This window comes from Aspergillus wentii (assembly GCF_001890725.1).
Source record: "Aspergillus wentii DTO 134E9 unplaced genomic scaffold ASPWEscaffold_10, whole genome shotgun sequence".
NCBI classification, from domain to species: Eukaryota; Fungi; Ascomycota; class Eurotiomycetes; order Eurotiales; family Aspergillaceae; genus Aspergillus; species Aspergillus wentii.
This window is the reverse complement of record NW_024467841.1, coordinates 125539-144561: the sequence shown is the minus strand read 5'-3', so window position 1 is coordinate 144561 and position 19023 is coordinate 125539. Positions and strand designations below refer to the sequence as shown.

Here is a 19023-nt window from a genome sequence, read left to right as displayed (position 1 = left end):
CATGCGATGGAGGGGAATTTTTCCTGGTGGAGAAGCCGAAAACAGCGAGTGGCCACTATTATGTAAAGGATTGATTCAAAGGGAAGGATGAAACGATTTCTAGAAAATAGCGATATAGACGAGCAGTCTATAATCTAGTCTTCTGTTCTTATTGTATTCTTTATTCTTAAATTATCTTTTGGCTTGATGACTGGACTGGGTTGAAGCTATACACAAGATGAACTGTTCGTAATTCGTATATAGATGGAGATTAAGTTATCTGACAGCATCAATCCAGATATCTATTGCGATCGGCTCTACCCTTGGCAGCCTTATTCTTCAGACTGCTGATAGCCTGATAGTCACATTTTATTTCTGTTCTTTTTCTCATTACTTTTTCTTTCCTTTCCTTTTTCATTTTTCTTTTTCATTTTTTCATTTTGGATCAAAAAATCTGCAATTTTTAGTCTCGCTCAACATCCGACACTAGTCCTATTCGGGATAGCTCCGCATAAGGCCCAAAAAGCAAAAATCGACAAAAAGAGAAGAACATCAAGGATATCATATAAGTACATGGAAAAGAAATATATATAGTAGTTAATCTAGTCTACATCGCGTCGCACCTCATATTGAGTCGTCACTTGGATCCCCCCCTTCCGCGCCGCCTCTTCATCCGACATGCTGGCGCCTTCGCCGCCCATAAAGGCATGGCCATGCGAGGGTTCCTGCAGGATGAACTCGCCACTGCCGCGTTCCCCGTGGTATGTATTTGTCGAGGCGAGCTGGCTGGGTTTCGACTTGCCAAAGACAGATAGACTGTAGCTGGCGGCACGGTTCTTGGAGGAGGGGTCTTTCGAGGAGCCGAGCCAGATGGAGCTGGAGAAGAGGGGTTTGATGCAGGGGGCGTTGACGGAGATGATGGCGACGAACTGATATGTTAGATGGGTATATTTAGATGGGGAAGGGATGGACGTACTGTTTCGCGAATCGCCCAGATGGTACTCGTGTTGATGCTGTCGATGCTCTGTAGAGAGAGAATGCATCGGAGGAGAGTGGCAACCATGACGAAGACACCACCGCAGAGAAGGACTCCAATGAGCAGTTTGCTACTTCTGTTAGATGCGATCATGATTATAGATTGAAAGACATACCGGCGCAACGTAAGACGGACTTTGGCGAGCAGAGGAATGGGGATGGAAACGAGAAGCGCGTCGGTTCTAAACAGTTAGACAGGCCATGGAAGGATGGGAGAGAGACGAACGAGACGTTGGTCACGGCAATGACAATGTAGTTGACATAGTCGGCGCTGCAGTTGACTCCAGGATCGGGATAGACCTGCCAGTTCTTATGCAGCGGACGGCAATGGAGGAAGATGGTGAGGATGACGGCGGTATAGGTGGCTGCGCAGAGGCCGGCGCAGAACTTGACGACTTTTTGCTGCGTGAGACCGAGACTGAACAGTTAGATGAGGTTATCACAGAGGATAGATGGATAGACTCACGTCACCCGGTTGTAGAAGAAGAGCATGCAGGCCTTGAGCGACCAGATGAGCGTCACATAGCAGGTCCATCCAGCCAACAGACACTTGGAGCCGATCTGAAGCCCCAAAGTCTCGCCCACCGTCAAGGCTGCTCGTTGGTCGTCGCTGAGGCCGATGTTGGTCCCGTATTGGCCTGTTGGTCAGTATGGTCGAGGTGGTGATGGTGCAGAGTCTTACCGATCATCTCCAACATGGTCAATTCGGCCTATGAAGTCAGTATACGTATACAACACCACCCGATCACAGACATACCGTCCAGAAGAGCAGCGCAATAATGGCAAAGTAATCATCGCCCTGCCAGTTCCGGAAGCCAACGACTTTGACTCGCGCAAAAATGCGCAGCAGCAGGATAATCACGCCAATGGCATATTCCGTCCACGCCTCCTTCTGAAAAGGCGTTGCTTGAGCCATGACGCTCGGGAGGAGGCGAAATGCACGACAGACTGGATACAAGGATCAAGGTGAGAATCCTGCCAAAGGCTGAGGCATCCCGGGAGAGTGGAAAGAAACAAATAGTATGCAGGAGTAGTGGCTTGATAACTCGCAGTCTGTTGGGAACCAGGGCTGGCCAGACACAAAGGGAGAGGTCAGAAAGGGGCGCACAAAGGGCCAATATTTGAGCTGATCCACGGTTGGAGATAAATTCGATGTGCTTTTTGCTGGGAAAAGATTCCGCTGCTGATGGAGAAGATGAGAAACTAGTCATACGTTGCTTTTTTCACAGGGACTTTTGTGGAACGACAGGGATGCTGGCAGGGGATCGACACTTGGTATACAGTGTGAAACACCACTGGTCGAGGAGATCCTCGAAGGATTCCGGATGGAGAGGGTCATGGGGCGGGAGAATACGAGGTGGACCATGAAGCTATACAGGTTAACTTTACTCCTACCGCGCAAGAGAGTATATTATTATTACACATAATAACACATGCACGACCATACAACATATGAAAAACACACAATAACAAAATATCAAATCAAGGATAAAATAAAAACAGAGCCATGGCCCCCGGCTCGCAGCCACTCAACGCCTGAACCGTGCCAGATCCACCGGAGCAGCGGAAAGTGGAGAGACTCCAGGTTGGACCACAGGTTGCTGACAGAAGCCAATCTCACCATCGCTGCGGATCAACGGTCGTCGGGGAGCCATTTTGCGAGTCCATTGCCAGTCCGTTGCGTCTAATTTAGATTATTTAGGTTGCAGGATTCGCATCCCGGTTCGCGATGGAGACAATAGCATTCGCCCTTAGGCTTCATGCCGTTAGCATTCGGCACATCTGTGGCCCTTGACGCCGTTTTACCACCTCACTAACGGCTCGACTCCACACCAGGCAACCTGAATATCAGGGTCTCATCCCTTCGGCCGTCGACGGAGTTCAACAATTGAGGATTTCCGTGGCTTGGTCCCCTGAATGATGCCCCGCTCGCTGTTGTCCCCGGACTGTCAGTGCTTGCAGAATGGCCCATGGATAAAAGGGGGCCAAAGGCGCCGGGATGGCACCGACAAGAAGTCAATCCGAACAGCCAAACTCAATTATCAATTTGCTTCCAGTTGTGTGCCGTCAATATGGGCTCTGTTGTTGATTCTGCCGACGTTTTTGACTATATTGTGTGCGGGTATGTCTCCTTCACCTCTTCGGTTGCTTCAACTTCCTCTAACAACGTCAAGAGGAGGAACTTCAGGATGCGTGGTCGCTGGTCGTCTCGCAGAGGATCCCACCCTCAAAGTCCTCGTCATCGAGGCTGGCCAGCATAACCGTGACTTGGAGAACACACACATGACCGGAGGGTAGGTATCCAGCACTGATCCAGACAACATCGCATCTAACTCAACAGATGGTCGCAAAACTTCGACTCGGAAACCGACTGGAACGTCGTCACCAAGCCCATGGCCGGGGTTGACAACCGCCAGGTCAAGCTGAGTCGGGGTCGATTCCTTGGAGGATGCAGTGGCTGCAACGGAACCCTCTGTCTGCGTGGCTCCAAGCAGGACTACGATGACTGGGGGTTGGAGGGATGGAGTGGCGATGAGTTTTTCGCCGCCATGCGAAAGGTATCCTCTATATCCTCATGATGTATGATAAAGGCTGACCATCAGGCCGAAACCTTCCACACCAAGCCGTGGTTCAAAGCCGACGCAAAGAGCCACGGATACTCAGGTCCCCTGCACATCGAACCGCACGATCTCGCCCCCATCTCCCAGCTGCTGATGGACTCGTTCGTCTCGTCCGGCCTGCCTCTGAACCACGACATGTTCAGCACTGGCGATGTGCCTCATGGATGCGGCCATGCTCCTCGCACCGTCAACAAGGGCATCCGGACCACCAGCGCCGACTTTATCACCAACGAATACCACCGCAACAACATCACCATCCAGACAGATACCACCGTCGATCGGATCCTGCTGGAGCCTGGCGCGGACGGCCCTCGTGCTTCTGGTGTGGTGACAAAGTTGGCGGACGGTACATCGCGGACCTTCTACGCCCGCAAGGAGATCGTCATCTCCAGCGGTGCATACTGCAGTCCGGCCATCCTGCTTCGATCTGGAATCGGAGCCAAGGAGGAGCTGGAGAAACTCGACATTGAGTGTCAGGTTGACCTGCCCGGTGTGGGAAAGAACCTCATGGACCATCTGGTATGCATCTCTTCCCGAACACACACAGCGTGCCTAACCCTCTAGATTGTCTTCATGTTCTACGAGACCGAAAAAGAAGGCCTCACCGACGACTGGCACGTCTACCACGACGACAACTTCGGCAAGACATACATGCAGTGGAAGGAACACAAGACGGGCTTCCTCTCGACCTTCCCCTTTGGCGGCTTCGCCTTTGCCCGCATGGACGAGCGCCTCCAAGACGAGCCTCTCTGGCGCGACGCCCCCCGCGAACCAGGCCGCGACCCCATGGGATTGACTCCCAAGCAGCCCAATGTCGAGTTCTTCACGACGGAATGCTATGGCGGGCCCAAGCAGTACGACCAGTTCCCGATCGACCACAAGCACGCCTTTTCCATGATTGCCGAGCTGTTTGCCCCCAAGTCGCGCGGCACGGTCACCATCAATACCAAGGATGCCATGGAGACGCCCGTGGTGGATTGCAACTACCTGGCGGATCCGATGGACATGCTGGTGCTGAGTGAAGCGTGTCGCTTTGGAAATGAGATTGTCATGAATGGTGCCGGCACCAAGGACATTGTCAAGGGGTCGTGGCCGTCGGATCTCACGCACCACAAGTATACGACTCGCGAGGAGTGGATCCCGTATGTCAAGGAGCATGCGACGACTTGTAAGTGTTGATTCGATAGACTGTTTTGGATGATGCTAACTAGATAGGCTACCACGCTTCAGGAACGTGTGCGATGGGCAAGGACGACAACCCGATGGCTGTTCTGGATAACAAACTGCGCGTCAAGGGCGTGGCTGGCCTGCGGGTTGCTGATTGCAGTGTGATGCCAACATTGCATGGAGGACACACGCAGATGCCCGCGTATGGTATTGGAGAGCGATGCGCAGACATTATCAAGGAGACTTGGTAGTCTTATACTAGTATGAGCGATATCTACATACATACAGTAATACCGATAATGAGAATACTCTTAATACTCCGTGGATAAGGGGTAACGCCATCCAATAGCGCGAAGATCAATCTGATGAATCAGATCAGCATCGTATCATCTATACGACAGATCAACCCATTAATCCCGCATCACTCTCCTTCTGCCTCCTTTTATACCCCCTCACTCTCCACCACAGCACCAATCCCCCCATCGTGGCAATAGTCAACACCACCGCAAACACAACATATATCCACCACAGCCTCGACACGATAAACTCTTGCTCCGTGCCCTCCGTATTAAAATCAACCAGATTCGTCCCGAACAAACTACTCACAAATGTCGCAGGCAGGTAGAGCAGCGTCACCGCAGCGATGATCTTCATCGACACGCTGTCCCGCCGACTCTCACGGGCGATGTTGGCGCTTTGCGCTGCGATGCGTAAGTTGACGGTACTATCGTGCCCCGTGATGAGGTTATATAGCAGCGTGATGAAGCTGTGCGTGCGCTGTCGCAGGTTGAGAATATGGCGCTGTCGGTCTTCGCAGAATCCGCGGAGACACCGCAGATCATCGCCTATGCGATCGTGCATGGATGCGTCGAGTGTGACACTGTCAGTGTGTTTCTGGGATAAATCCCATATGCGCTCATGGTCGCGGAGAAGATGGTTGATATTCGACTCGTCGCGCTGCGTACTATGTTCGAGGGTGATGAGGCTGCGCGACATTTTATGCAGCAGCTGAATGTATCGCGAGAAGCGGTCGGCATCGGCGATTTCAAACAGCGAGCCCTGGTGGAGTTGGGTTTCGATCCAGAGGAGCCATTTGACGATATTGTCGATCTGGGTGCGGCAGCTGGAGAGGGTGTGGAAGAGGATGGCTGTGTGGAGGGCGAATGGATGCAGGGTGGATGGGGGGAGACGGGCAGTGAGGCTTTTCAGCTGACGGCGGAGTTCACTGCGCGGGTTGAGCAGGATGTAGAGCGTCTGGCCGGTGGTGAGGTTATAGCGGAAATACAGCGGCTCGGATTCATGCTGGATGAACATATCGTCGGGGCCATTGGAGTTGACGCTGGGACTGCTGTCGAGGGGAGTGGTGTTGTTGGCGACGTAGGAGAGAGACTCGCGGATGTTGTAGCGGATGTCTACCGATCAGTATAAATATATAATATAGATATAGATCAGCATACCGAGGCAATTGGAGTTGACAGTGCTATGATAGCTGGAGGTCAATTGCGACGATAACAACGACGCATGTTGCAGGTTGATGGCCCAGTGCTGCTCAAACAGCCGGTATGTGTCGCGCAGATGGTCGACAAATACACCGGTTTCGGGGTTCAGCAGACTAACAATTAGCATTTATCTTTTATTAAATTGCATCAGAAATAACCTACACCAGCTGGGTTTGAGGGGTTTTGTCATGCGCAAGTTGCTGCAGCGCATCGTCAAAGTCGGGTGTTTCTACACAGTCAGTATACTTAACCAGACAGACAGGAAAACTGACCAGCTTCATCCAGCAAGACAATCGGTCCATTGTCTGTCTTTGTCTCAGAATCCCCTGAGCTTAATAGAATGTAATCCAATATTCCGTGCATTTTGATGATGATTCGGTCAGTCCAGCTGGCCGGAGACGAATCAACCCCGCACGAACTCATAAGCACTAGTCATGAACATGCATGGAACTGGAATAAATTGAATAACTGATACGAATTAATAAATATACACAAACTCATCATTCTCCCGATCCGTCAAATCCATAAACGCCTGATCGCCCACCTGCTGCTCTCTCCCCTCTTCATCCTCCATCTCCTCATATTGATCCGCCATCGACCGATCCACCATCTTGGCTGGTTTCCCATTCTGCACGCGCCTTTTCTCCTGCATTTTATTCAGCACAATCATATTCGCCCACTGGATTAGAACAATCGCCACCAGGGCGACAAATATCCCCAAACACGCCCGTAACCCAGGATGATACGCAGGGGCATCTTTCTCGGTGAAAAGCAGCGGCCCGACGATGTTGCCCGCTGAGGTGGCAGCATTAAAAAGACTCATCACGATGGATTTCTTCGTGGTGCCTGCTGTGTTGCCGACAATCCAAGTGACGATGAGCGGATTGCCGCCGAAGAGAAAGGCGAGGAGATAGTATCCTGTGAGAAGAGGACCGTGGACGGAGTCGTTGCGAGGCATTACATAGAGAACAGCCAGACCGGCCACGACAGGAAGCATGAACGCAGCAAGAACAGCGGCCTTGATACGCGCTTTCTGCGCGAGATAACTCGCGATGAGAATCACGATGAACTGCAATGCGCCAAAGGGCATGTTCAGCAGCGTGGTGGTGTATGTGTCGAATCCGAGACCGCTGAGAATGAGAGGCCCAAAGACATTCGTCACACTAGCGCCAATGTTGAGCAGCATCGCCATGCCAATCCACAGATACGTCTTTGGTTCTAGTCCGGCTTCTACGACGTGGTTCATGCGGAACTCGCGATTGCCTGTTCCGGTCTGGTTGGCGCGAAGACGCTCCATTGCTTGGGGCTTTTCTTCTTCTGTCAGGAATCGAGCGGAGGGGATGTCGTTGTCGAGTTTCCAGTAGATAAACGGTGCGGTGATGACTGTTATCAGGCCGACGAAGAGGAAGATACTATCAACGTTAGATGTATTCGTCAGATATGCAGAAGACTTACATCTGCCATGGAAGAAGTAAGTGGGATTTAATATGTCCCAAGCCATAAGACAGCGCTGCTGCAATGACAGTCGCAGCGCCATTTGTGCTATACCACGCTGCGATCCGCAGTGGCTGCTCAGCACGACGATACCACTGACTAGTGATGATACTAAACAGAGGCAGACATCCAGCTTCGAACAATCCGAGAAAGAACCTACATCGTTAGTATAGTAAAGCCACCAAATGATCAAGAACATACCTCGCCGCCATCAACCCCCCAAAATTATGACACGCCGCCATTGCAGCCTGCGCAATGCCCCATCCAAGACACAACACCGGCATCAGAATCCGATGCGGCACCTTGATGATCAGAAACGACGAGAACGGCTGCCAGGCCAGCTGGGCAATGGGCGCCGCAGACCCCACCAGCGAGTACTGATTACCCGTGAGGTTCGTGTCCTTCTTCATGCCAAACGTCGCGCCATACCCGAGCACCGTCTTATCGAGGATCTGCAGGAAGTACACCCAGATGAGGACGAGCAGGATGACCCGGTCGGTCTTGCGGCGGATGCGTTTGCTGTCGTCTTCGGTTAGAGGGACGCGGACGAGACTCATCGGGTCTACGTTGGGGGGTTTGATGAGATCGCCTTCATAGTGGGAGCTATTTGGTTTGGTCATTGTGACTAGTAGAGAATGGGTTAAGGAATGCTGCAGAGTGGGACGCAGAGAACAGTATATATATGGGAATGGCACCCCCACGCCGTATCGACGACTTGATTAGAATAAAGCTTTCTACTATAGCATCTGTGCGGTACGACAGATGTTCAGGTTGTAGTATGAGATAGTAGTAGAGGTACATAGTAGATGGGTATCTCCCCGCAAGATGATCCCCCACACGTCACCCCCACGCCTCCGCATTTTGGATATCCGGGGGAGTCCCCCACGCTGGATCAGGTGTTTGAGCTTATCGTTTGACTGGTTGGAGGAAGACGATGACGCAGAGACTGTGCGAGTGAGTGATTATAGCCGATTGGAGGGTTATATATCATGTGAGAGAGGACTATTCGAGAAGATACTGCTTACCTATGTAAACATCATCTTGACTAGAATCTTCAATAAGCTTAATTTAACTGTCGGCCAGTAGTTCTTTATTATACATTTACGATTGAGTAGTTATTCCTTTGCTACCTCTGGTACTGCTGGATACCATTGATATCATGTGGCATCCCTTGCTACGCATCCAAGATGGTTACCGACAGTCAATAGCCACAGTCAATGAATGCCTCATTCTGAGATGCATAGAATATTAGATAATAATCAATACACCGCAAAGATATATATAGATTAATGGATAATGACTCAGCATGAGCATAAAAACAATACCTGCATTATTGATGCACCCCTTATGGCCACCAGCACATCCGAATGAAACTGCATCAGGCAGCACCATTCTCAGCCAACCAGGTGGAACCAGCAGGACCAGACGGGCCGTGATTGGACGACTGCCTCAGCCTTAGAGGGCCATTTCCAGCCCTGCACCTTGGCGCTCTTGGCGCTCTTGGCTGTTCTTTGCGATGTTTATTATTATTCCAGACATGCAGATGTTCATCTCGTCGATTCTGTATATTTGACGGTTATGAAACAGCCTGTCACTGCTTGGGTGGAACATGGAGGTTTCAGTCCGACATCAGCCACGATATGCGCTGGCATTTGACTGATCTTGGCATGTTCCTGTCCAGGTGACGCCAGGGTCTGGGCAGCAGAGAAATACTGGCCAAGAAACACAGCTGAATGGGATGAAAGGCGATCCGATCGTCGATGGAATCCTTACTGACGCTGGCGACAATTATGCTGGCTTATCCCTTGTCAGACCTGGCGGTACAACGAGCACCCCTGGAGGTGGAGTTTTATTACCGGGCCAAGAGCACCGGCGGATTAACCCAAGCGCTGCAATGCTGAATCAGTCGTACAGTTATTTATTAGTTATTGTGTTTCTGTTTTATTTCTCTGCCTGGCCGGACGACTTAAAACTGCTCTCCACCCTCTGCTTTTCCGTGGTTCTCTTTTTCCCCATCCCTACATCATGTCTTATCCTCCTCCACCCGAAGGTGGATAGTACGTCTCCCCTATACCATCTTGCTTCCGAATACTAACAGACTAGCTATCCTCCCCCTGGCGGCCAATATGGCCCTCCCCCTCCTCAGATGCAATACGCTCCTCCCCAGGAAGAGCCAAAGAAGGACCGTGGATGCTTGACTGGATGGTATGTCTCCCTTTCACATAATGATAAAAACATCATAACTGATGGATCAGTCTGGTGGCCATGTGCTGCTGCTTCCTGTGCGAGGAAACTTGCGAATGCTGCATTGAATGTGCCGAGTGTTTATGTTGTGGTTGTTGATCTTACTTATGTCTATACCATTCTCGATATTTCGCAATGAATCTTATTTACTTGATACACATCACTATTTAACCCTTAATATCTCATCAGATCTTCGACTGCCCCAGTTTCTTCTCCTCTGCCTTGTATAGCTTCACCAATTGTCGCACCGCCAGATCAAGCAACACATCCTCCGAGCCTCCTGGAATGCGAATCCCCGGAACATCGCGATAGATTGCTACAACGCGTTAGTTCTGAACCACCATATACCTGGATAAACATACCCTCGACCAATTCACCCTGTCCTGAAGCCGTGAAGCCACTGCCTCCAAACAAGAGCACCGCAACCTGCGCACACTCGTTCAGCACCATTCCTGCCTTGGCTTTCGCCAACGCCGTAATCCCGCCCAATTGCCGATCTGCTTCGTCCTTTGGGAGATGGCAGATCTGGTACAGGAGCTGTTCCGTCCACGCGTGCATCGTTTCCAGCTCGGCCCCGGCTTTGGCGAGTCGGTGTCGCACAACGGGCTGGTCCATGAGGGTCTTGCCGAATGCTTCGCGTTTGAGACAGTATGCAAAGGCCGTAGAGAGAGCCACGCGGGCTTGTCGCGTAGCACCGATCACGATGGACAGTCGCTCGTGGTTGAAGTTGGTCATGATGATGCGCATGCCGTCGCCTTCTCGCCCGATGAGGTTCGCCACGGGCACTTTGACCTCGTCCAGCTCGATATACGTCGTTCCGCCGGCTTTCTGGCCGGAGACGTTCAGTCGACGCATGCTCACCCCGGGATGGCCTTTCAGCGGCACCACCACCATCGACAAGCCGGTCGGGCCAGGACCGCCCGTGCGAACAGCCATCGTAGCGTAGTCTGACCAGATGCCATTCGTGATCCACTTCTTGCTCCCGTTGATGACATAGTGCTGTCCATCGGGCGTCTTCTCCGCGGTGGTGGTGATATTCGCCACATCACTCCCCACCCCCGGCTCCGTAATCGCCAGACAAAGCCTCTTCCTCCCCGTCAAGAAATCCGGCAGAAAGCGCTCCTGCAGCTGCGCACTGCCGTATTTCACAATCGGCGACATCCCAAACGCGAACCCGGCGTTCATCGATCCCGCCGGTCCACTCAGACCCGATCGGGCCATTTCATCCGCGTAGATCCCCGTGTACATGTAGTCCCATTCGTCGACCTTGACGCCGAGAATGTCATGGATGCCCAGCCGTTTCAGCCAGTCGACGGGCAGTGGCGCCGGCATGTTGGGGAGCAGCATGTTGTGCTTGCAGAACGTCTCGAAGACATGTTCGGGGACGGTGCCCTGGCGCTCCCATTCAAAGGCGTTTTTGAGGAGATGTTCCTCGACAAATTCGCGGCAGGCTTTTTGGAAGCGGCGGTGCGAAGCGGTGTAATAGGGGGAGGGGAGACCGCGGAGATAGGGGGGTTCGGCGAAGGGGATGGGTGGTGACATATTGCTGTGGAATTAATTAGTGAATTGTCTATCGTGTAGTTAAATCTATAATGTATATTTGTATCCTTATTATATCCCATTATCATCTCCATCCCTATGAATCCCCGCATTCACGGACCGAGGATCACACGAACCGAGGTGTCCAATCAGACTGTTGATCACGGGCATAACTGTGCACAACCCGCACATATTTATGCAGTGTATCTCACACTTCAGGGAATGCTGGAAACGGCCAGAGGGAATTCATGTAATCGAACGTTTCTTCATCACGAGTATCCCAAAATGCAAAAGAAACGCCTACTTCCTCACAAACAGCCCGTAACCGATCGATCATCGGCCTCACATCCACTTGGCGACTGTAAAACCCTTCGAGATCTATTCTAGCCAATTTAGGCAAACGCCGTGAGCTGACCAAATCCTCTAGCTGGTTGATCGTGGACTCGGCACGTGAGTACTTGATGAATAATGTCTCGAGAGACGGTGGCAGCAGGTCTTTAAGGCATCTGGTGGACGCTTCATTGTCCACATTCAGCAGATTCTGGAGTCGCAGATATAAATGCTTCAGAGCCGTAAAGTCAACAAACGACCCCGCAAAGTCGTAGTCGTCGGACGACTCATCATCGTCATCGTCCATCCAGATATTCTCAAGGGTGGCTTTGTGCAACTCCAGCGACCGCAAGGTATTATTCGGTGCGAAATCCTCGAAGGAGACCAGCGCCCCGCCGTGGATGATGCGAAACGACTTCAACCCCTTGCATCGTCGGAGCCAATCCACCATTCCGTTGGTGTCATTACTGCTACCGAGGTCAATCTCGGTGATTCCAGAATACGGGACTCCAGAATACGGAATCAGCGCTTCATCTGCATCGCTACCGTCATCTTCGCAAATGGAGAAGCCGCACAGTTTGCGCATCGAAGGAAAGGCAAAGAATGGATTCAGCTGGCTGGAATCAAGGCCATTTTCGGTATCGTACCATCTCGCGTATGCTTCTTTGAGATGGGGGAATGTGGATGTTGGGTTCTGGGCTGCTTTGGCCAGCACTCTGGGCACATACGTCGCTCCATATGGCCAGCAGATGGAGATTTTCTCGAGGTTCCTCAATTGCGGTAGCAGCAAAGCCAGCCATGCATCAGTCACCCCGGTCGTAATGCATACATCCCATGCTTCTCGCTCTTTAGATGGAATATCCGCCTGATCGAGCAGTCCATCCACGAGTGTTTCGTCATACTCGAGCTCGTCGTCTGGATCAAACACGGTAGATCGGGGAGTTTTCCATGGATAAAGCTCCAACGAGCGCACCGCCAGAGCCAGCTCGGAGGTTCGAACAACAGATTGAAGAAATGAAACGACTAATTTTGCTTCAGAATGGAAGTGAAAAGTGACATCCGAGTAGAGGATGGGGAGCAGTGCGTGGTAGAATCGACGACAGGCGCGAGTGAGGTTGAAGCGGTCATGTTGGGTGTCGAGTTGGTGGGCGATCAGGCAGAGGATTTCATCAGGAAGATGCATTTCGTGGATAATATAAGCATGTATGATAGATAGATATTATTATATTTATATCATGTTGATTATGAGTGGTGTTTCTGCCTGCGGGTGCCTAAAGATGCCTAAAACTGGCCAATAGAGTTTGGTCCTTCTGAATAATCTCACTCACGTGTTTCTTTTGATAAGATATTCTATTTATGTGTATGAATAAGGTACAATAAGTGATGTCAATTTGTAATCAGTCATTGGAGGTTATCAAGGGGTCTTGGGCTATACATAATCTACAGAAAACTTCAATTAAGATGAATTTCTTCAATGTATACACTCTCGGATCTAGCACTTTTATTCATCCCTCAAACCATGCAACGTCCTCTTCTGACTCCCATCAGCTTCAAAATTCCCCTCATCCAGCCACCTCTCGAAAGCAATTTTCACCGATGAATTCCACTCATCCTTCAACATGGCAAACCAAGCCGTATCCCTACTCCTCCCCTTGACAACCATATGCTGTCGAAAGATCCCCTCATATTTAAACCCAAACCGTAATGCTGCCTTTCGCGATGGCTCATTAAGCGAGTCACACTTCCACTCTAGCCGTCTATACCCCAAATCCTCGAATGCATGCTTGGCAAGAAGATAGATCGCCTCTGTTGAGGCAGCTGTGCGCTGGAGAACTGATGAGAATAGGACATTCCCGATTTCAATCGTAAGATGGTCAGGTGTAATTCGCATCAGCGTTAGGTATCCGATCACTTTTCCACAGCTGGGTCTGTCATTGCGCTGGTCAATCACTGCAAAGAAGAATGGGTCGGTGGAGGCTGATTTCGAAGCGATCGCATTCCTGAAGGTGTCTAGCTGGGTGTATGGTCCGTCGCCCATGTAGTCCCAAAGAGACCTTCTGGATGAATCACTTCCACCGACAAAGCTGAAGAGGTCGTCGGCATGCTTGAGGTCGAGTTTTTCCAGGGAAATAGTGCGACCTGGCAAGGTGACTTTCGATGGAAGCAGGGCAGGAGCCAAGGAAACGATAGGGCCCCGTGGTCGAGTTGCCATGTTGGATATCTAAGCAGGTAGTTGTATGTTGTCTGATATGATGAATTCGAAGGGAATCAACAGCTTTAAATATCTTAGATACGGGCTGAATGGACTGACGTGATTCGGTGTCTACTCCGGAATTCAGAGACTCTGATAGGCTATTTTTACCGAAGAGTGCAGTTATACATGGACAGTATTCAGGTATGAGACATACGATAAGCGGGCTCTGAGTCATAATCTTTGTATCTATATTTTAATATAGATCGCTTCACACCATATAGCGGCTTCACTGAAATCTAGTAATTCAAAGCCATACCCCACCCGTGGATGCTCTGCTATTTATCGCTTACAAAATAAAACTCAGAATAATCCTGCAATGCTTGTAGCTGTCCAGCTTCCGAGTCAAAAGAACAAACAATCTGCATCTTTCCACCGAGATTGGCCTTGATTGCATTGTTCACAAGCATTGCCTTTCCAATAGTCTTCACTTCTGCTTCACTCTTTGACGTAAATTCAACATATAATAGACTCTCTACGTTCCTGAGAAAGCGCACCACCAATACGGTCCATCTATGTAGGTTCTTCCACTAGCAAACAAGTGATGATTTCAAAGTCATCCTGGAGCCCAAGCTCAGAAAAAATGTGTTGAAGCCATTGGGACACTTGTTCAACAGAGTATAGAGAGGTTTGGGTGCTCTACTTTGAATGAAGTCATTGTGGATAGGTTTATTGCATTAATAATCACTCATTGATGCACATGCGGTGTATTTATATATTCATGGCCATGCAATGTGGCCATCTATTCGGAGTCACCATCCAATAAACACAAGTCATCTTGATTCGGTCTACAGCTTCACTGGATTGAAACCACCCTGGATTCCCACGTTTCGCGTGGCATCCACCACCAAACTGACCATCGAGGCGATGGCCACCAAATCTCCAGCTTCATCCAAAACCACCACATCCAGATCCGCTCGCCCGCCGCGCAGAGTCTTAGTCTCGACCCTACTATACAGCCACTCGACCCCCTCAGCCGGTAGAGGCTTCTTGATATCGACGTTAAATGTGACAGTCGGATACCATAAGCTGCCCTTGTCCAACTCCCACGATCCCGAAGATCCCGTGGCGGACATCATCATCGCACCCAGTCTCTCCAGTCCTTTTGGGGATATGTCGACCAGGTACATCAGCGACTCGTTCGTCCATCTACTAAGCTGTCCTCCCGGGCGGAATCGGGCCCACTGGTCTACTGTTCGCATCGTCGCTTCCTCCAAGGTAACTCTGTCATTCGGACCGTAGATCTCATCGTGCTGGTGTGCGCTTAGATAGACTCGTTGCGGATATCGTATCCACCGGCCATCGTGGCCGGTGTTGGCAAGTGCGGCCAGATCGATTGAGCCATCTGCCCGGGATCCTGGAGCCGATGGAGGGTGCAGAGTCCAACTCGACTTTGCAATCGGTCCCTGTTCGGCAGATTCCAGGCCGAGTGTGATGTATCCGGCGAGCTTTTCTTCCTCTCTAGGGGCTTCTCCGGGCTTTGTCCGAGTCTGGGAAAGAGAGACGTGGATTGAACTTGTCCGCTGGCCGATTTTCGAGTCTTTGATCGTGATGATGGCGGGGCCGACTCTGGTGTGTCTTAGAAAGGAGAGCTGGAAGGATATCGGAATGCTCTTTGGGTTCTTTCTGGCAAAGTGTATCGTTGCAGTGCGGTGTAGGACGGCCGTGGTGTAGCCTCCATGAGGGACTATTTCAGTCAGTATTTACTATCTCTTTTTTATACAAATATAGAGTCACCGTTTCCAATGCACCAGTCTTTACTCAAGTCAACGGAGTATGTGTTGGATGTGAGAGGTGTGACTTTGAGGGAATTCTCAAAGACTGTGGAATTCATTATGACTTGGTTATTGTGAGTCTGCAAAAGTAGTCTGGAAGTTGGAAAAGGAAGGAGAAGCGGACGCTGAGGGAGATATAAGACGCGATAGCATTGCCACTTGACCGCCTCGTTTGCTTTGACGCACGATAGCCTTTTATTATTGGAATTCCTGCACGCTATCTTTAGACCAGATGCTATGAGATACATCTAAGGTTGGGAAGTAGCACAATTATGTGCGCATCACTCAATTCCTACTGGTGGATAGTACCTATTATACCTGGATGGGATAGTAAAGGGGTGAGATAGGGAATCAGCAGCGAGCGAATTGCGTTACTCTAGCTGCACCAGGGTAGAAGGGGCGTTACACAGCATCGTATGTAAGTTGGCTATACGATGTAGATCGTCTTCGTCAGGGTTGTACTTGAAAAGGATAGATCTGTGTAACACTCGTAGCCACTCCATCTATAGAGTATTCGATGATACTGTCCCTTATATTAACCTTAATAGAGATGATTAGCCTTTATTCTACCAACGAGAGATATCTCTTCATATGCTTGAAGATTTAGTCCAAGTTTGCTCATCATCAACTTCGTGATACTATTATCATTTCTAATCTTCTTTCCGGTCTTCCACAAACATAATATTCTCATGTATTTCCAGATGCAGTAATGTTCGGCACCTGGCTAAGAATGGCCCAGAATTACTTGTCGATGTATACTGATGGCTGATGGTCCCTAATTTGTAATCCGCTGCAACCACATCATCCGCTTAGCCGAGGTTACGGCTCACTGTTGGCCAATCAGATGTCACGAAGACAATCTACCTTGATGACAAATTAGGCTTTTTGAGGATTACAAATTGGCATCCACGATGGGATGGATGGCACAAAACAACAAGTTGAGTGACTCTATATGGCCTGGGTTATTGATTTGTACTGACACAACAGTCTTCTAGTATCTCATAATGTCATCGTCGAAATCGTCCTCCGAGTCCCTGCCTTCTCCTCCCGACGGCCATCTCCAAGCGTGGATCCAAGTGCTCTGCATGCACTTTGTCTTCTTCAACTCCTGGGGCATATCCAACAGCTTCGGTGTCTTCCAGCAGTTTTACTCAGAAACCCTCCCGCAATCCGCCTCGGATATCTCCTGGATTGGAGGCGTCCAGGTCTCTCTGCTCTTCTTCGTGGGTGTCATCGCCGGCCGTGCCACAGATGCAGGATACTTCCGGCTGATGTTCGTCCTAGGCGTCCTTCTCCAGCTGGTCGGGGTCTTTATGACGTCTCTCTGCAGAACATACTGGCAGATCTTTCTCGCACAGGCAGTCTGCATGGGTCTGGGAAATGGATGCACCTTTTGCTCTGGTCTATCGATCATGTCTTCATACTTCCTCCGCAAACGTGCCTTTGCAGTTGGGCTGGCGGCTTCCGGGGCAGCGGTGGGAGGACTGGTCTACCCCGTCGTCGTTGACCGGCTGCTATATGTAAACGCAATCGGATATTCATGGACACTACGCGTCGTGGGTTTCATCATGCTCGCAACGCAGATCCCATGCATCTTCCTGTTCAAGCCACGTCTTCCTCCTCGCAAGGCCGGTTCCATTGTCGACTGGAGTGCCTTCAAAGAGCTACCATTTATCTTCTTCACAATGAGCATGTTCTTCAACTTCTGGGGCTTGTACTTTGCCTTCTTCTACCTGGGAACATTTACCCGTGATATCATCGGCGTCTCCAACAGTTTGAACTTCATCATGGTTCTCAACGGAGTCGGGATCATTGGCCGTATCATCCCGAGTATCATTGGGGACCGAGTTACTGGAATGCTCAACATCATCATCCCACTTAGCTTTTCAGCGAGTCTTCTCGTTTACTGCTGGGCAGCAGTCACAACGGAAGTTGGGCTATATGCGTTTGCTGTTGTGTACGGAGTCCTCTCGGCAGCGCTGCAGTCGCTCTTCCCGGCAACAGCAACGACTATGACACCGAGTATTGAGAAGACAGGAACACGGCTGGGAATGATATTGAGTATTGTGGGGGTCGCATCATTGACAGGTCCATCGATCCTGGGGTCTCTGATTCAGATCGACCAGGGAGAATATCTTTATGGGCAGCTGTTTTCGGCAACGTCGATCTTAATCGGTGCTATTTCGGTAGTAGCAGCTAGAATAGCAAAGACGGGCTTTACGTGGGAGGGAAAAGTGTGATTGTCTGTCTTTAGAGTGGAATTCTATCGATGGTGAAGAGAGATGTATACACATCATTGTTCAATTAGAGGCAAAGCTCTGATTCAAAGCACAAGTGAGATAAAATAACGCTGATAACCTGGGAGTCGAGACCCAACTCTTCTCAGCTATCTTGATCACATCCCAATGATAGCGCCTGCTTCTATCTGGCGACTAGTAATAGCATCGCCCAACATACTCGGTTCGAATTTCTAACTGGGACTCGACAATCTCATCTGTAATTGCTGTATATCCAACCACTCTGGCTGTTTCTGCCACTTGTCCATGACTTCTCGGAATAGTTTAGCTCCTTGATATCCTCAGGCTGCAGGTTCATTCCATTATTTGCCTCAAACAGAAATTATACTGAGAATTCTGCCCCTGACCGGTATCGGCAGTGAACACGCCCTGTGCATGCATAGGGCGTACGATCAAGGCTATCGGGTTACTCTGATAGGTTGATGTCTTTGATACCAATTGCTGATGTTTGAGTGATCTCATTCTGATGTGCATGTCCCAGTTGTAATTTGTCATCAACATAGGTTCCATTTCGGCATCTGATTGGCTCTTCCTCCAATTTATAATCAAGAAACATGGCCTCGGCTAAGAGGGGTTCCATCATTGCACCTTCTCCTTGTCTTTCTATTCGTGTTTCAAAATGCAAAAGGCTGTTTTCAGATGCTGAGCTGATGACAAATTAATTGAGCCCCGCAGTCTGAGGACGATGAGCAAGAATGACGAGGCTTACCAATCTGGCCTGTAGGTATTTAACTAAGTGCTTGATTCCTGGGACTATACTCTTCAATAACTCTTCAAATCCGCACCTGCAAA

At 50.1% G+C, this 19023-nt stretch overlaps 9 protein-coding genes across 9 annotated transcripts; 3 read left to right on the top strand and 6 right to left on the bottom strand.

Moving 5' to 3' along the window:
* Positions 1-187: 187 nt before the first annotated feature.
* On the bottom strand, positions 188-2223 carry ASPWEDRAFT_46459 (uncharacterized protein). Its single transcript, XM_040836764.1, has 7 exons — positions 1772-2223; positions 1697-1724; positions 1481-1652; positions 1241-1432; positions 1131-1196; positions 956-1085; positions 188-908 (listed from the first exon to the last, which is right to left on the bottom strand). Exons 1-7 carry the CDS (start codon positions 1928-1930, stop codon positions 582-584), a joined length of 1074 nt encoding a protein of 357 aa, XP_040683392.1. The 5' UTR covers positions 1931-2223; the 3' UTR covers positions 188-581.
* An 863-nt stretch (positions 2224-3086) lies between these two features.
* ASPWEDRAFT_55305 (GMC family oxidoreductase) lies at positions 3087-5053 on the top strand (the record flags this gene model as incomplete). Its single annotated transcript, XM_040838191.1, has 6 exons — positions 3087-3136; positions 3189-3308; positions 3356-3572; positions 3618-4154; positions 4200-4803; positions 4851-5053. The coding sequence occupies 6 exons, from the start codon at positions 3087-3089 to the stop codon at positions 5051-5053; spliced, it is 1731 nt and encodes a 576-aa protein (XP_040683391.1).
* A 151-nt stretch (positions 5054-5204) lies between these two features.
* ASPWEDRAFT_32952 (putative MFS transporter) lies at positions 5205-8415 on the bottom strand (the record flags this gene model as incomplete). The annotated part of the gene is made up of 7 exons (XM_040833729.1): positions 5205-6214; positions 6260-6414; positions 6464-6530; positions 6574-6632; positions 6799-7713; positions 7757-7951; positions 7997-8415. 7 exons carry the CDS (start codon positions 8413-8415, stop codon positions 5205-5207), a joined length of 2820 nt encoding a protein of 939 aa, XP_040683390.1.
* Positions 8416-9332: 917 nt separating this feature from the next.
* On the top strand, positions 9333-10133 carry ASPWEDRAFT_188155 (uncharacterized protein). The gene is made up of 3 exons (XM_040832207.1): positions 9333-9852; positions 9899-10000; positions 10051-10133. The coding sequence occupies exons 1-2, from the start codon at positions 9534-9536 to the stop codon at positions 9991-9993; spliced, it is 414 nt and encodes a 137-aa protein (XP_040683389.1). The 5' UTR covers positions 9333-9533; the 3' UTR covers positions 9994-10000; positions 10051-10133.
* A 91-nt stretch (positions 10134-10224) lies between these two features.
* Positions 10225-11581, bottom strand: ASPWEDRAFT_55302 (acyl-CoA dehydrogenase family protein; the record flags this gene model as incomplete). The annotated part of the gene is made up of 2 exons (XM_040838190.1): positions 10225-10355; positions 10402-11581. 2 exons carry the CDS (start codon positions 11579-11581, stop codon positions 10225-10227), a joined length of 1311 nt encoding a protein of 436 aa, XP_040683388.1.
* Positions 11582-11683: 102 nt separating this feature from the next.
* Positions 11684-13254, bottom strand: ASPWEDRAFT_295017 (F-box protein). The gene has a single exon (XM_040833292.1). The coding sequence runs from the start codon at positions 13089-13091 to the stop codon at positions 11787-11789; it is 1305 nt and encodes a 434-aa protein (XP_040683387.1). The 5' UTR covers positions 13092-13254; the 3' UTR covers positions 11684-11786.
* A 155-nt stretch (positions 13255-13409) lies between these two features.
* Positions 13410-14120, bottom strand: ASPWEDRAFT_122155 (GNAT family N-acetyltransferase; the record flags this gene model as incomplete). Its single annotated transcript, XM_040829134.1, has 1 exon — positions 13410-14120. One exon carries the CDS (start codon positions 14118-14120, stop codon positions 13410-13412), a length of 711 nt encoding a protein of 236 aa, XP_040683386.1.
* Positions 14121-14825: 705 nt separating this feature from the next.
* Positions 14826-16009, bottom strand: ASPWEDRAFT_73146 (thioesterase family protein). The gene is made up of 2 exons (XM_040839286.1): positions 15897-16009; positions 14826-15846 (listed from the first exon to the last, which is right to left on the bottom strand). Exons 1-2 carry the CDS (start codon positions 15991-15993, stop codon positions 14948-14950), a joined length of 996 nt encoding a protein of 331 aa, XP_040683385.1. The 5' UTR covers positions 15994-16009; the 3' UTR covers positions 14826-14947.
* Positions 16010-16956: 947 nt separating this feature from the next.
* ASPWEDRAFT_143615 (uncharacterized protein) lies at positions 16957-18263 on the top strand. Its single transcript, XM_040829446.1, has one exon. It carries the CDS (start codon positions 17020-17022, stop codon positions 18172-18174), a length of 1155 nt encoding a protein of 384 aa, XP_040683384.1. The 5' UTR covers positions 16957-17019; the 3' UTR covers positions 18175-18263.
* Positions 18264-19023: the final 760 nt, after the last annotated feature.

Bases quoted from the DNA above. Each gene is read 5' to 3' on its own strand.
- ASPWEDRAFT_295017 (XM_040833292.1), bottom strand. From the start codon at position 13,091: ATGCATCTTCCTGATGAAATCCTCTGCCTGATCGCCCACCAACTCGAC.
- ASPWEDRAFT_143615 (XM_040829446.1), top strand. From the start codon at position 17,020: ATGCACTTTGTCTTCTTCAACTCCTGGGGCATATCCAACAGCTTCGGT.
- ASPWEDRAFT_46459 (XM_040836764.1), bottom strand. From the start codon at position 1,930: ATGGCTCAAGCAACGCCTTTTCAGAAGGAGGCGTGGACGGAATATGCC. The intron at 1,725-1,771 runs GTATGTCTGTGA...CTGACTTCATAG, and splicing joins TTGCGCTGCTCTTCTGGACG to GCCGAATTGACCATGTTGGA. The intron at 1,197-1,240 runs GTTCGTCTCTCT...CTAACTGTTTAG, and splicing joins ATTGCCGTGACCAACGTCTC to AACCGACGCGCTTCTCGTTT.
- ASPWEDRAFT_73146 (XM_040839286.1), bottom strand. From the start codon at position 15,993: ATGAATTCCACAGTCTTTGAGAATTCCCTCAAAGTCACACCTCTCACA. The intron at 15,847-15,896 runs GTGACTCTATAT...TGACTGAAATAG, and splicing joins AGACTGGTGCATTGGAAACG to TCCCTCATGGAGGCTACACC.
- ASPWEDRAFT_188155 (XM_040832207.1), top strand. From the start codon at position 9,534: ATGAAAGGCGATCCGATCGTCGATGGAATCCTTACTGACGCTGGCGAC. The intron at 9,853-9,898 runs GTACGTCTCCCC...CTAACAGACTAG, and splicing joins CCTCCACCCGAAGGTGGATA to CTATCCTCCCCCTGGCGGCC.